Below are 12500 nucleotides of genomic sequence, written 5' to 3' on the forward strand. Positions count from 1 at the left end.
TCTCTCTCTCTCTCTCTCTCTCTCTCTCTCTCTCTCTCTCTCTCTCTCTCTCTCTCTCTCTCTCTCTCTCTCTCTGTGGTTCATAAATGTCTTCTGTCTATTCGGCACTTACATCCTTTTGTTTGTTTCTCTGCACATATTACACTCACCTGTAAACCTGCATTGCTGTGTAAAAACATTTTTTAGAGGTTGTGTTTTAAAAAGTGTTCTCACTGGTGTGTGTGTGTGTGTGTGTGTGTAGCGTACCTGCCTCCGTCCGTGATGCTGCCTCCTCGCCGCCTGCAGACGCTGCTGAGGCAGGCGGTGGAGCTGCAGAGGGAGCGCTGCCTCTACCACAACACCAAGCTGGACAGCGGACTGGACTCCGTGTCCCTGCTGCTGGACCACGCCTGCAGCCGGTAACACACACACACACACACACACACACACACACACACACACACACACACACACACACACACACGTCCTTCACTGCATTGGGTCTCGTCATCTTGAGATCTACACACTAAAGAGGACACAGCGACCTGCTGTCAGCAGTATTAACGCTAGTGTGTGTGTGTGTGTGTGTGTGTGTGTGTGTGTGTGTGTGTGTGTGTGTGTGTAGGAAACAGTTCCCCTGCTACACCCAGCAGATCCTGACTGAACACTGTAATGAAGTCTGGTTCTGCAAGTTCTCCAACGACGGCACCAAGCTGGCCACCGGCTCCAAGGACACCACGGTGATCGTGTGGCAGGTGGACCCGGTGAGCAGAGGTCCCGGCGGGTCGGGGGGAGGGACAGGGGGGCTGTGTGTGTGTGTGTGTGTGTGTGACGGGCTGCCCTGTCTGCTGCCTGCAGGACACCCAGCAGCTGAAGCTGATGAAGACCCTGGAGGGCCACGCCTACGGCGTCTCCTACCTGGCCTGGAGCCCCGACGACGCCTACCTGATCGCCTGCGGTCCGGACGACTGCTCCGAGCTGTGGCTGTGGAACGTCCAGGTACCGGTCCTCGGCCCGCCGCCTCCCGTCACTGTCCTCCCGAGTCACGCCGCCGTCCCGTCCCCTGCAGACGGGGGAGCTGCGGACCAAGATGAGTCAGTCTCATGAGGACAGCCTGACCAGCGTGGCCTGGAACCCGGACGGGAAGCGCTTCGTCACCGGGGGCCAGCGGGGCCAGTTCTACCAGTGTGTGAGTATGGAGCCCCGCCGTGCGCTGCCCTCCCAGATATTGGACAAACTTGAAAACAGCGAATGCAAGCCTCCGTGCTGGGAAAGTTTCGAGGGTTCGCTCTGAGGTTTCAGGTCTTTGGGTCTCAATGCGTTTGGTTCTGCACTTCCAGGATCTGGATGGAAACCTGCTGGACTCGTGGGAGGGGGTCCGAGTGCAGTGCCTGTGGTGTCTGAGTGACGGCCGGACCGTCCTCGCCTCCGACACCCATCAGCGCATCCGCGGATACAACTTTGAGGACCTGACTGACCGAAACATGTGAGTCAGGAAGCAGTACAGCACAGTAACGTACGGCAGGTCGCACACCTGCTGTGACCTGCTGTGACCTGCTGTGACCTGCTGTGACCTGCTGTGACCTGCTGTGACATCCTGTGACCTGCTGTGACCTGCTGTGATGTCCTGTGACCTGCTGTGACCTGCTGTGACCTGCTGTGATGTCCTGTGACGTCCTGTGACCTGCTGTGACCTGCTGTGACGTCCTGTGACGTCCTGTGACCTGCTGTGACCTGCTGTGATGTCCTGTGACCTGCTGTGACGTCCTGTGACGTCCTGTGACCTGCTGTGACCTGCTGTGACGTCCTGTGACCTGCTGTGACCTGCTGTGACCTGCTGTGATGTCCTGTGACGTCCTGTGACCTGCTGTGACCTGCTGTGATGTCCTGTGACCTGCTGTGACGTCCTGTGACGTCCTGTGACCTGCTGTGACCTGCTGTGACGTCCTGTGACCTGCTGTGACCTGCTGTGACCTGCTGTGATGTCCTGTGACGTCCTGTGACCTGCTGTGACCTGCTGTGATGTCCTGTGACCTGCTGTGACGTCCTGTGACGTCCTGTGACCTGCTGTGACCTGCTGTGACGTCCTGTGACCTGCTGTGACCTGCTGTGACCTCCTGTGACCCTCTGTGTCTCTGCAGAGTGCAGGAGGACCACCCCATCATGTCTTTCACCGTCTCTAAGAACGGGAGGCTGGCCCTGCTGAACGTGGCCACTCAGGTGAGAAGCCGCCTGCTCTCTGGACCCTGCCTGACTGTGGTGCTGGGAGCTGATGGTTTTGCCGTGGGTCCTCAGGGGGTCCACCTGTGGGACCTGCAGGACCGGGTTCTGGTCAGGAAGTACCAGGGGGTGACGCAGGGCTTCTACACCATCCACTCCTGCTTCGGAGGCCATAACGAGGACTTCATCGCCAGCGGCAGCGAAGGCAAGACACCGACTCTGACACTGGACAGAACAGAGCTGTGAGAGGTCACTGAGGGGTCAGAGGAATCCAGACAGTCCATCCTGACACTGAGAGGACAGGCAACTCATCAGACCCTCTGCGTCACAAAAGCATCTAAACCACAACAATAAACACGATAAACAGCATGAGTCCACGCACTTCTTTAACACGGAGGATGGTCACATGAAGCTGGTGTAGAAAAGGGGCAAGAGAAAGAGCACTGTTAGAAAGGAGCGAGCGCAGAGACCTGGCCGTCAGTCTTTTCATCAGGGAGGATTCTCGCTGTCTTCTCTCCCGTCAGATCATAAAGTTTACATCTGGCACCGGCGCAGCGAGCTGCCCATCGCCGAGCTGACCGGCCACACCCGCACCGTCAACTGCGTCAGCTGGAACCCCGCTCTGCCCGGACTGCTGGCCAGCGCCTCCGACGACGGCACCGTGCGCATCTGGGGCCCCGCCCCCTTCCTGGACGTCCAGGACGCAGAGGGGTTCAACGGTACGAGCTCCGCCAGCCCGCCAGCACATCTGTAAAACATGTAAATCACCAACACATCTGTAAATCACCAAAACATCTGTAAATCACCAAAAACATCTGTAAAACTCCAACACATCTGTAAAACACCAACACATCTGTAAATCACCAAAAACATCTGTAAAACACCAACACATCTGTAAATCACCAAAAACATCTGTAAAACTCCAACACATCTGTAAAACACCAACACATCTGTAAATCACCAAAAACATCTGTAAAACACCAACACATCTGTAAATCACCAAAAACATCTGTAAAACTCCAACACATCTGTAAATCACCAAAAACATCTGTAAAACTCCAACACATCTGTAAAACATCTTTAAAACGCAAAACATCTGTAAAACTCCAACACATCTGTAAGTCATCAAATTATCTGTAAATCACCAAAACATCTTTAAAACTCCGAAACATCTGTAAGTCATCAAAACATCTGCAAAACACAAAAACATCTGTAAATCACCAAAACATCTTTAAAACTCCAACACATCTGTAAAACTCCACCACATCTGTAAGTCATGAAAACATCTGTAGATCACCAAAACCAAGTGGAGCAAGTCCATTTCACTGGCACACCTTCATTCATTCATTCATTCATTCATTCATTCATTCATTCATTCATTCATTCATAATGCGCGGTCACAGCTGGACGATGTTGCTTCATCAGGTGATCAGAAAAGGCCTGGCAGGAGGATCAGGTGTGAGAATCACAGATAATCGGTCCAAGAAATCCACTGATTCTGGGCTCGCTCATGTCTGAGAGCAGGCCTCACTCAGGCCTTCAGCCTCTCACCTTCGAACCCAGAGCGCCCTCTGGTGGCGTCAGGAATGACAGACTGGTTCATGAAGCTTCGGCCGCCCTCCCTGCTGACCTTTGTGTTTGTGTTGTGCAGAATGCTGCAGTATGGACAGCTGATGACGAGCCGCTGCTCTCCGCACCGCCAGACTCTGTAGAAACTTGAATGGATGAAGCTTTGGGGGGGCTTTGACGATTGGACAGCTGCTTCCTGGAGGCGTGGCCTGCAGTGCTTTTTTTTTTTTTGTTGTTTTTTGCTTCAAGATGTCCCAACACAGAGATGTCAGACTCAGTCACGTGGTTGTGATCGGACCCCCTCCTGGTGTCGGCACCACCCTCCACCTCATATTTATTCAAACACCTTATTTATTGATGCGTAGTTGACTGAGGGGTGCGGACCCCCCCCCCCCCCCCCCCCCCCCCCTCCCCGTTTGAAGCCCACCTGACCTGCGGAGCGTGCCCGGCTCGCCGCCTGGTCGGGAGCGAGCGGCGGCGGTTTCAGCACGTTTGCACAGACTGTGTGTCCTGCTGCCTTGTTGGATCACCGGAACCTTCCTGATGGAGTGCAGTTCCCCACTTCCTGTTTCAGTTGCTCTCACGTGCGCGTCCTGTTTCTAACGCACGTCCCTCCCAGCAGCAGCCCTGATTATATAAATGAATAATATATATATATATATATATATATATATATATATATACACGCACACACACACACGTTTTTTGCTTTCCTTCACTCCTGACCTGTCCTTTGTTTTGGTCCTGCTGCCAGTGGACCGAGCGGTGGGGAGACGCTGGCTGGCGGCTCTCAGTGCTCAGCCCCCCGAGCCCCCTCCCATTCTGTAGTGCAGCGTCCCATCTGCGCCACCATGTGGTGCAAAGTGGTATTCCAGGATGGGGTTCAGTAGCGGTGTGTGTGACGGCTCTTTAAAATCCACTCATGTTTTTACAAAATCGTCTTGAAGCCAGAATCTGAGGCGACGGCTACAGGGACGCTTTTCACCCTAAATTACCTGTGTGTGTGTGTGTGTGTGTGTGTGTGTGTTCTTGTATTTCTATCCTTGTCGGGGCCAAATGTCCCCACAAGGATAGCAAAACGTGGAACGACGTGCCTTGTGGGGACCTTTTTCCGGTCCTAAGTAGGAGAAACAGTGTTTTCTTGACCATGTTGTTGTTACTGAAAAAAGTAAAAGTGTAAAAACATTTCTTTAGGGTTAGGCTTTGTTGTGGTGTGGGTTAGGGTTAGGGTAAGGGTCAGGGTTAGGGGCTAGACATGAATGGGAGTCAATGGACGGTCCCCACAAGGATAGAAATACGAGACTGTGTGTGTGTGTGTGTGTGTGTGTGTGTGTGTGTGTGTGTGTGTGTGTGTGTGTGTGTGTGTGTGTGTGTGTGTGTGTGTGTGTGTGTGTGTGTGTGTGTGTGTGTGTGTGTGTGTGTGTGTGTGTGTGTGTGTGGCCCCTCTACTGGCTCCAAGTTTTTACAAATTTTGAGCATTTGCTTTTTAATCATTTTATTTAAATTGATTCATTTAAGCAGGTTTAAAAAGAAGTGTAGTATTTTGCTAACTACAGCGTTTGCGGTTGAAGAAGAGAAGTGTCAGAGGAAAATGAGATTCCATGTGAACAAAGCGTAAACCCTCGTCGTTTCTTCATCTGAGGATTCCAGGCTGTGCGTCACCCTGAATATCTGTTGAAGGTCTATATTTCAAAGCAGCCTTCACAGGCCGGTGCGTCGACTTTATTCTCCAATATCACAAGTTTTCTTCACTTTACCAGCTAATAGGGATGAAATGCTCTGAACTTCCACTGCTGTTAATAGTTTTAGTCACTTCTCTGCTCGTTACGGTGAAGCACTTTTCTTATGAGAAAACAGATAATGTGAGAACCCTTTAAAATGTTCCGGATACTGTATTTTTCATTTTAATGACTGATGAGGTAAATTTATACTGAATGAAAACAAATGTGTCCGTTCGTGTGTCAGATACACACGAGTTCCACTGTGTGAATTAAATAACTGAAATGTCTGTTTTGTTTTTTTAATAACCTGGAGTTTTTGATATAACTGAAACACTGAAGTTTTGATGTCAGAAGTTATAGAAGGTTTTCTGTCAGTGTGCGGCCGCAGTGGGGGGCGCTCTGCTCCGGGGGGCGCTCTGCTCCGGGGGGCGCTCTGCTCCGGGGGGCTGGGTCGGGACCAGCAGTGTCTCTGGACCAGCAGCAGAGCCAGACTTTTGTACACAGTGTAACATAAAGTGATTGGTGAGCCGGCTCCTCTCCGGGGAAGAGCTGTTGCCTGATCTGTGCTCCGGTGTCGTTTGTGCTGTTTCTGTGTTCTGACCTGTGGCGAGGCCCACACCACACTCTTCTTCTGTGGTGTGGACTGGCGAGGCCCACACCACACTCTTCTTCTGTGGTGTGGACTGGCGAGGCTCCTCTTTCGTCCTCCAATCCTCCATCGCTGTCTCCATTTCACGCTTCGATCCAAACTCTTCTGTTGTGACTTTATTGAAGCTGAAACACACTTTGGTAGATGTGAACACACACACACACACACACACTCTTGCGTGCTGTTGTAGTCGCTGCTGCCGCTGTGCCCTCCACCCGCCTCTTTCAGTTGCTCCCCGTCTCTTCTCTCCTCGCTCTCAGAAGCCAAAGTAGGAGCTTTGTTTGCTTGCAGGTGATTTCTGGCACAAACATTCTACATTTTCAGTGTGTTATTACAAAAAGTGATTGTACTGTTCAGTAGAGTTCTGTAGGAGAATTGTTTTGTGTGCATATTTTAAATAAAGCAATCAGGGTTTTAAAGTGGAAGCAGACGTCCTGTGTGTGTTTCATTGTGGCTGTCTGTGAACGCCCTGTGCCAACTGTCCACCGGTATGAGGCTCGCGTGGAGACGACGGCTTCGCTTCACTGAATTTGTCGAATCAACAACAAACTTTCAACTGAAACGTCACTGATGTGGCTTCATTTTTATTCTGTAAATGTAACAGCAGACCTGATGTACAGTGCAGGCCACCAAGTGAAGCTGAGGAGTCAGGAGGTACTGGACTGGAATCCGTCTGGAGCGTTTCCACGTGAAGCAGCTGCAGGTTCCGACGGCTGGAGACCCTCAATGAGCCTCTTCTCTTCCTCACTCATCACCGCATGCAGTACTGTGTAGTAACTAAGTACAAATACTTTTTACTGTATTTACAGTTTTCTATGATTGCATAAACACTAAAAACAACAGAATCACATAACTATCAATACCTTCCACTCAAGGAGCAAAACACAGGACCAGAGTTTCACCACTATAAACACAAAGGCAGACTCACACTCTCTGCAGAACAACACACACAGTCATTTTCAGAACACTAAACACACTTGTATACGTTAGACGCAGACGTATATCAAGACGTCACTTCATTGAAATTCCACAGCACTGATGGACAAATGACCACAGCCATGAGCCGTTTGGTGAAACCCCCACATCAGGAGTGAAACACAGGACTGCTTTACTGTAGACACACCGACCAGGTTTGAGCTCTATGAAAATGCAGCAGGGGAGAAACATGGTCGGCCGCCGGGCTGTAACTACCGTAATGTCCCAGAGCAACGTGGGGTAACGTCAGCCTTTGAGCAGCCGTTTCCCTGAAGGGGGTCCTCCACCGGCAGGCCAACATGACCTTACAGCACATCACATGATCGGATGTTTGGACAGACTGCACAGCCTCCTCCCAGGAAATAACCGGACGCTCCAGATCCACATGGTCCTCTGGGACAACGTGTCCTTCCTCCACTCTGCTCTGGTCCAGAACTGGTTTCAGCACCACCCACTGTTACAGTCCTGGACCTTCCTCCACACTCCCCATTTCTAAACCCCATCCAGGAATCTTTCTGGGCACGGCGGAGGAGAGTTTCTGACCTCTGACCTCCGGCTCCAGACTCAGACGCCTCATCCAGGCCAGGGAAGAGGCTTGTGACCAAACTGACGCTGCAGCTGCGAGGAAGGATCCGTCGTTCAGGACGGTTCTTGTGATGTAGATGAAACTCTCTGGCCAGATCCAGCTAGGCCAAGAGATGTTTAGTATTTCATTTATTTTACCCAGATTTCTTTTTGTTTTCTTCATTTTCTTTACATATTGTTAACCTGTACTGGTAGTACAGTATTTTTATTTGTCTATTTTGTGGCTTTACAGAGTTGTGATTTGTTTTCTTGTGACTGTTGACTGAATGTGGTTCTATGGAAACATTAAATCATAATTTCAGGAGTCTGCAGCATTGATCTTGTGATGTGTTTGAATTTACTATGTTGTTTATTTGCTCTTTCTCTCCTTCACTGCAGTGATCTACTCACTGAGAGGTCCAGAGGGAGAACTGCCACAAGTGTTTCAGGTTAAACACAGCAGTGTGTGACTGGTTCCAACAGAACTCAGCCTGATGAAATGTGTTTCATATGGTAGCATAGTGTGGTTTTTATAAAGGTGTGTATAGTTTTTACAACAGTGTTTCCTTTTGCACTGGATGTGAAGTGTTTTCCATATTGTGTGTGTGGTTGTGCTAACTGTGTGTAGTGTTTTGAAATTCCAGGCCTGTTTTCAAAATCGTGTTTAAGCAATTGTAAAAAAACTGTAAGTACATTTCACACATATTTATACTTGAGTAAAAAATATAGAGCATACTTTAACTTTAGCTCCAGTACAAGTTGCAGCTATTACCTGTACTTTCAACGTCTCTACACTTTACATATAGAGTGAAGTAGAGAGTATTTTCCCAGGGTTCTGCTCTTCAGCAGAGACAGCTGTGGTCTTCTTCATTTCCCAGACTATTTTGTTGGTCACCAGCTGTTCCCCGATGGCCGCTCCGATGACTGACAATGAGATGCACAGACTGACATGTCGAGGAATCAGGTTACAGCAGACCTTCACGTTATTCCAGTCCTCGGCTCCTCGGCTCTCAGTAGGCTCCGCCCCTTGTTGTTGGGTGGCCCCGCCCCCTCGCTCTGCCTCCAAAAATCCAACATGTCAGCCGTTAATGTCCTGGATGTGATTCCTGCCATCCAGCTGACTGCTCAGGACCCGCCTCACCCTCTGGAGGGATCTGGCTGTGGCTGACCTCTGACCTCCGGGCTGCTTCATCCTGTGGTGTCCCAGGTATCTGTAGCTTCTTCCACAGCTCTGATGCTACCTTCAGGTAGTTCAACTCCTTCAGTCTGGATCGTCTTCCCTCTCCTCAATACCATCCGTCCACACTGATGTAGTCCCAGAGACGTCCCCATGTCCCTGCTGGATGTCCTGGTGAGGTGGATCAGGGAGTCCATGTCCCTGCTGGATGTCCTGGTGAGGTGGATCAGGGAGTCCATGTCCCTGCTGGATGTCCTGGTGAGGTGGATCAGGGAGTCCATGTCCCTGCTGGATGTCCTGGTGAGGTGGATCAGGGAGTCCATGTCCCTGCTGGATGTCCTGGTGAGGAGGATCAGGGAGTCCATGTCCCTGCTGGATGTCCTGGTGAGGAGGATCAGGGAGTCCATGTCCCGCTCCCTCTTGGCATACAGCCTGATGTCGTCCAGGTAGAGGAGGTGGCTGATTGTTCCACTGTGGAACCGGTTCCTGTCTCCAGTCCTGGTGCTGATCTGGCTGAGGGGGGTCAGGTCTCTGCAGGACAGCAGGGGGACAGAGCGTCTCCTCCCTTCATGGAGAGCAGGGAGCTTCTTCAGCCAGTAGGTGTGGATCCTGTCAGGACCTGGAGCTGTCCAGGAGAGAGTTTTGTTTTCTTCATATTTTCATGTCTGTCATTATTTGCATGTTTTCACCTGCATGTTGAAATGAATCTACAAACAGCAGTCAGTAACCCGGTCGGTGTATTCGCCGTTATGTTCGGGTGACGTGAAACCCACCCCGCCCTGCCCTGGACTCTATCAGCAGCAGCTCCAGTGTTGAGGCTCCTGGTGGAGGTCAACCTTACCCGAGCTGAGGATCCAGTGGTGTTCTGGAAGGAACACAGAACCCCGGACCCCCACCGCACAGGCTGGCAGCGATGGTTATGTTGACCAGGGTCAGGGCAGGAGAACCCGCCTGGAAAAACCATGGAACTAAGGAAAAAGCAGTGTTTTGAATAAAAATACAACCTCCTGACATGTTATCATTGATTTTCTTTATTAAAACAGAGCTCAGTATCTGTGTTGGTGTCATTTTTACGAACACATGCACACACTCCAGAGAAATCAAGGTTATTGTTTCTGCACACAGAAGTCATGCCTGCACCTCAGCTCACGGACCTTCGGCTCTGATCAGTCTGAATTGGCAGTGCGATGGCAGTGTTCCCTGTTCCTGTGAGGAGTGAGGCGCAGGGTGAACCCCTCTGATTCACGGGGCTTCGTTTGACCACCGCCGCTGCTCCTTCAGACCGTCAGCTCCATGGAAATGAAGAGGTCGTTCCAGTTCGACTCTACTGAGCCATTCTGAGGATGATAAAGCTGCGGGACTTCTGAAAAATCACTGATACTGAATAAAACCCGTTTTAAAATGAAGCAGTGTTAAAACAAGTCAGGAGAGCGTTCAACGACTGAAACACCACACAGGTCTGTTCAGACTCGACGTACGGCTCCAATGTTTCAGCGTTCTCCACTGACTTTGATGAAACTACTGAAAAAAAACTCAGACGCAGACTGACGTGTAAAAACAACGCACCGCTTTAATTAGGAAAACCTTTTAACTTTGTTCAGAGACGACCCCACATGAACACACCACACACACCACACACACACACACACACACACACACACACACACACACACACACACACACACACACACACACACACACACACACACACACACACACACACACACACACACACACACACAGGAGTGTCTGCTCCCCGCTCACTCAGGGAATGTCAGGCTGGTACAGTAGAAATCATTCAGTGCTGGATCCTCAGATCCTCCAGATGCCTCAAACACCGTGTGATTGTCCACAAAGTCCTGCAGCATCACATCACATCACATCACATCCAGCCATGCCCCCCACCCCCTCACCCCCTCACCCCCCACCCCCCCATCCTGCTTTCAGACATAAACCGATGAACTGCAGGGTCAGGGTGAATTCACCTCATCTTAAAAAAAGAAAAATCACATTTAAGTCATGCCTTAAGGAGCTCAGCTGATCTGTGTGATGGGGGGGGGGGGGGGGGGGGGGGGGTCCTCAGGTGAGGCTGATGGTTAAATATTAACCAGAGTCCGGAGCAGTGACAGCATGTGGGGGGCGGGGTGGGGGCGGTGAGGGGGCCTGGCGGCTGGAGGCCTCAGTCGTTGATCAGAGCCAGAATCATGCTGCAGGAGACAGGAAACACGTTACAGGAGCACTGCCACACACACACACACACACACACACACACACACACACACCACACACACACACCACACACACACACACACACACACACACACACACACACACACACACACACACACACACACACACACACACACACACACACACACACACACCTACCTGTAGAGGTAAATGAAGAAGCACAGCAGGTGGTAGCCCAGCTTGATCATGGCCTCCTTCATGTGGGACTTCAGCTGGCCCCGGTTGTGGATCTCGGTGGGGTCGTAGACCCCCATGTTCCCCATGGGAACCTTGGCGTACCTGCAGGGAGACCAGCAGAGGGAGCCGTGAGGTGGAGTCCGAGGAGGAGACGCTGATCCTCCCGGCGGTCCTTCAGTCCTGCTCCACGGTCTCCGCGGCGCCGCACCTACCTATACATGTTCCAGACCGCCACCGGCAGGTTGAGCAGGAAGATGAACCAGTGCATGGACACCAGCATCAGCATGGTGGAGAGACACTGACCCACCATCTCTGGGATCACCCACTGGAGAGAGAGAGAGAGAGAGACACACACACACACAGACACACACACACACCATGACTCTTATCAACGCACTAAAACTGACTAAATTCACATTACTGTAAAGACTTCAGCACAGACGGTCTGTGATGACGGACAACAGGATTAATCAGTGACAGTAAGAAGACCTGAATTAAATTTGTGAGTGTGTGTGTGTGTGTGTGTGTGTGTGTATACTTACTTTGTTGAGCTTGGAGCAGCATGCTCGGGCGTTGATGTAGTCACATTCAAGGTCAGACAAGGTGATGATCTGAACTTTGAGTCAAGGTGTCTGAGACAAGTAAACTTTCACATCCTCCTCCTCCTCCTCTTCATCCTCCTCCTCTTCATCCTCCTCCTCTTCCTCAGAGCAGGTCAAAGCATCAACCTGAACTCATCGGTGCCGTATCAGGAGATGAGGACGGCCGCCCGGCCCTGAAGGCTACTCTCTGAATTTTTCTGTAAACTGATGCCACTTTAACATGAAGGACATGAAGAAGCCGTGCAGAGGAAGCACAGCCGTCTGTCTTCAGTCTCCTCAGAGACGGCGAAGAGCCACTGAAATGTGACCCTGAGCGACCAATCAGCCCGCTGCGCTCTGATCATGAGATCTTAAAGACCTTTGAACTAATCAGGCCCAGTACAATCAGAGGTCAGATAGGCTTTATGGCCAACGGGGAACATGAGTCACTTCTTCAATAATATAGACGCCGAACCACAACCACGACAAAGCCTCTGACCAGGAGTAGAACGGCTCATCTGAGACCTTCAGCAGCTGGAAAACCGTCATCACCTCAGATCAGATCAGGTTCCTGTCCAGAGGGGGACAGACAGGCGTGTCCCCTGTCAACAAGCTGATCAATCCCACTGCGCGCGCGA

General features: G+C 51.0%; 2 protein-coding genes across 3 annotated transcripts in view; one reads left to right on the forward strand and one right to left on the reverse strand.

Moving 5' to 3' along the window:
• The window catches only part of LOC115397293 (WD repeat-containing protein 26-like), an 11194-nt gene extending 6319 nt beyond the window's left edge, over window positions 1-4875 (forward strand). Inside the window, exons 6-14 of the mRNA XM_030103521.1 lie at window positions 242-398; window positions 605-743; window positions 838-978; window positions 1049-1168; window positions 1320-1465; window positions 2121-2199; window positions 2275-2404; window positions 2724-2918; window positions 3851-4875. Coding sequence (XP_029959381.1) covers window positions 242-398; window positions 605-743; window positions 838-978; window positions 1049-1168; window positions 1320-1465; window positions 2121-2199; window positions 2275-2404; window positions 2724-2918; window positions 3851-3873 — 1130 coding nt within the window. The 3' untranslated portion in view covers window positions 3874-4875. The remainder of the gene's footprint in view (window positions 1-241; window positions 399-604; window positions 744-837; window positions 979-1048; window positions 1169-1319; window positions 1466-2120; window positions 2200-2274; window positions 2405-2723; window positions 2919-3850) is intronic.
• The window catches only part of cnih4 (cornichon family member 4), a 10319-nt gene continuing 388 nt past the window's right edge, over window positions 2570-12500 (reverse strand). The window contains exons 2-7 of one of the 2 annotated variants that reach the window (XM_030103555.1): window positions 11824-11892; window positions 11494-11606; window positions 11243-11383; window positions 11030-11061; window positions 3287-3292; window positions 2570-2580 (exon numbers count right to left, since the gene is read on the reverse strand). In XM_030103555.1, the coding sequence (XP_029959415.1) occupies window positions 11034-11061; window positions 11243-11383; window positions 11494-11606; window positions 11824-11892 (351 nt within the window). In that variant the 3' untranslated portion in view covers window positions 2570-2580; window positions 3287-3292; window positions 11030-11033. Of the gene's footprint in view, window positions 2581-3286; window positions 3293-10399; window positions 11062-11242; window positions 11384-11493; window positions 11607-11823; window positions 11893-12500 lie in introns of those variants that run through there. The other variant, XM_030103554.1, reaches the window with a different exon arrangement.

This window comes from Salarias fasciatus, chromosome 11 (genome assembly GCF_902148845.1).
Source record: "Salarias fasciatus chromosome 11, fSalaFa1.1, whole genome shotgun sequence".
Classification (NCBI taxonomy): domain Eukaryota; kingdom Metazoa; phylum Chordata; class Actinopteri; order Blenniiformes; family Blenniidae; genus Salarias; species Salarias fasciatus.